This window comes from Salvelinus alpinus, chromosome 2 (genome assembly GCF_045679555.1).
Source record: "Salvelinus alpinus chromosome 2, SLU_Salpinus.1, whole genome shotgun sequence".
In the NCBI taxonomy this organism is placed as follows: Eukaryota; Metazoa; Chordata; class Actinopteri; order Salmoniformes; family Salmonidae; genus Salvelinus; species Salvelinus alpinus.
In genome coordinates, this window is record NC_092087.1 from 98,975,817 (window position 1) to 98,979,058 (window position 3,242).

General features: G+C 45.2%; 1 protein-coding gene across 1 annotated transcript in view; it reads right to left on the minus strand.

The window, feature by feature from the left end:
* The window catches only part of LOC139541955 (zinc finger protein 271-like), a 22,105-nt gene extending 21,712 nt beyond the window's left edge, over positions 1-393 (minus strand). Inside the window, exon 1 of the mRNA XM_071346891.1 lies at positions 10-393. Within this exon, the coding sequence (XP_071202992.1) occupies positions 10-393 (384 nt within the window). The remainder of the gene's footprint in view (positions 1-9) is intronic.
* Between the last annotated feature and the right edge of the window lie 2,849 nt (positions 394-3,242).

The following is a 3,242-nucleotide window of genomic DNA, read 5'->3' on the forward strand; positions in this document are numbered from 1 at the left end:
AGGTTTCACTTCCTGGAGTAGCTCAAACTGCATGTGAGGTTTCACTTCCTGGAGTAGCTCAAACTGCATGTGAGGTTTCACTTCCTGGAGTAGCTCAAACTGCATGTGATGTTTCACTTCCTGGAGTAGCTCAAACTGCATGTGATGTTTCACTTCCTGGAGTAGCTCAAACTGCATGTGATGTTTCACTTCCTGGAGTAGCTCAAACTGCATGTGATGTTTCACTTCCTGGAGTAGCTCAAACTGCATGTGATGTTTCACTTCCTGGAGTAGCTCAAACTGCATGTGATGTTTCACTTCCTGGAGTAGCTCAAACTGCATGTTATGTTCCACTTCCTGGAGTAGTTCAAACTGCATGTGATGTTTCACTTCCTGGAATAGCTCAAACTGCATGTGATGTTACACTTCCTGGAGTAGCTCAAACTGCATGTGATGTTTCACTTCCTGGAGTAGCTCAAACTCCATGTTATGTTCCACTTCCTGGAGTAGCTCAAACTGCATGTGATGTTTCACTTCCTGGAGTAGCTCAAACTCCATGTTATGTTCCACTTCCTGGAGTAGCTCAAACTGCATGTGATGTTTCACTTCCTGGAGTAGCTCAAACTCCATGTTATGTTCCACTTCCTGGAGTAGTTCAAACTGCATGTGATGTTTCACTTCCTGGAGTAGCTCAAACTGCATGTGATGTTACACTTCCTGGAGTAGCTCAAACTGCATGTGATGTTTCACTTCCTGGAGTAGCTCAAACTGCATGTGATGTTACACTTCCTGGAGTAGCTCAAACTGCATGTGATGTTTCACTTCCTGGATTAGCTCAAACTGCGCATGTTATGTTTCACTTCCTGGAGTAGCTCAAACTGCATGTGATGTTACACTTCCTGGAGTAGCTCAAACTGCATGTGATGTTTCACTTCCTGGAATAGCTCAAACTGCATGTGATGTTACACTTCCTGGAGTAGCTCAAACTGCATGTGATGTTTCACTTCCTGGAGTAGCTCAAACTCCATGTTATGTTCCACTTCCTGGAGTAGCTCAAACTGCATGTGATGTTTCACTTCCTGGAGTAGCTCAAACTCCATGTTATGTTCCACTTCCTGGAGTAGCTCAAACTGCATGTGATGTTTCACTTCCTGGAGTAGCTCAAACTCCATGTTATGTTCCACTTCCTGGAGTAGTTCAAACTGCATGTGATGTTTCACTTCCTGGAGTAGCTCAAACTGCATGGGATGTTACACTTTCTGGAGTAGCTCAAACTGCATGTAATGTTTCACTTCCTGGAGTAGTTCAAACTGCATGTGATGTTTCACTTCCTGGAGTAGCTCAAACTGCATGTGATGTTACACTTCCTGGAGTAGCTCAAACTGCATGTGATGTTTCACTTCCTGGAGTAGTTCAAACTGCATGTGATGTTTCACTTCCTGGAGTAGTTCAAACTGCATGCCGTGTTTCCAAAACCTCTATGTAGCAAGATGGCGACATGCTGAAATGACACTTCCTGATCTTCAAACACGCCACTGAGACTTCACATAGGAAACAATGGGGTGACGCCACTGAGACTTCACATAGGAAACAATGGGTTGACGCCACTGAGACTTCACATAGGAAACAATGGGGTGACGCCACTGAGACTTCACATAGGAAACAATGGGGTGACGCCATTGATGGCTTCACATAGGAAACAATGGGTTGACGCCACTGAGACTTCACATAGGAAACAATGGGGTGACGCCACTGAGACTTCACATAGGAAACAATGGGGTGACGCCATTGATGGCTTCACATAGGAAACAATGGGTTGACGCCACTGAGACTTCACATAGGAAACAATGGGGTGACGCCATTGATGGCTTCACATAGGAAACAATGGGGTGACGTCATTGAGACTTCACATAGGAAACAATGGGGTGATGCCATTGATGGCTTCACATAGGAAACAATGAGGTGACGCCACTGAGACTTCACATAGGAAACAATGGGGTGACGTCATTGAGACTTCACATAGGAAACAATGGGGTGACGTCATTGAGACTTCACATAGGAAACAATGGGGTGACGCCACTGAGACTTCACATAGGAAACAATGGGGTGACGCCACTGAGACTTCACATAGGAAACAATGGGGTGACGCCACTGAGACTTCACATAGGAAACAATGGGGTGACGCCACTGAGACTTCACATAGGAAACAATGGGGTGACGCCACTGAGACTTCACATAGGAAACAATGGGGTGACGCCACTGAGACTTCACATAGGAAACAATGGGGTGACGCCACTGAGACTTCACATAGGAAACAATGGGGTGACGCCACTGAGACTTCACATAGGAAACAATGGGGTGACGCCACTGAGACTTCACATAGGAAACAATGGGGTGACGCCATTGATGGCTTCACATAGGAAACAATGGGTTGACGCCACTGAGACTTCACATAGGAAACAATGGGGTGACGCCATTGATGGCTTCACATAGGAAACAATGGGGTGACGTCATTGAGACTTCACATAGGAAACAATGGGGTGATGCCATTGAGACTTCACATAGGAAACAATGGGGTGACGTCATTGAGACTTCACATAGGAAACAATGGGGTGACGTCATTGATGGCTTCACATAGGAAACAATGGGGTGACGCCACTGAGACTTCACATAGGAAACAATGGGGTGACGCCACTGAGACTTCACATAGGAAACAATGGGGTGACGCCACTGATGGCTTCGTCCTTATTATATACAGTCTGGTTTGCAGGTCTACAAAAAACTACTGGCTGGAAAGGTTCAGTCAAAACACCCAGCATAATCTTCTTACCACGCTCCAGCATGGTAACAAGGCTGCAGAGTTGTCGTTCAAATGTTCTAACTTTAGGAGATGGGTGTTTCATTTCTGAGCGTCAAATATTTTTTGATAAAAGGCTACGGTTATGAGCAAATGTATATATCTTAAATGACTGCGTTTTCATGAATTTGATCATATAATTTTGAAGCCCATTCAAGAGATTATGGGACACGACCCAGAAGTAACGTGGAAGTGGCCATCACCAGAGGAAAAGGAAGAAGGGAGTGTCCAACTCGGCGGAAAATCTTTCTCCCTCCAGCAGGTGGCGTTGTTCCGCCCACCAAGCAAGGAGTTTTGTATGGATGTCAAAGAGAGGGTCGGATTTGTTCAACAACGAAAAATGATTTGCTACCTGAGGTTTATTTGATCTAATAGACGTTTCGTAAAGCTTAAGTTGTTACGAGTG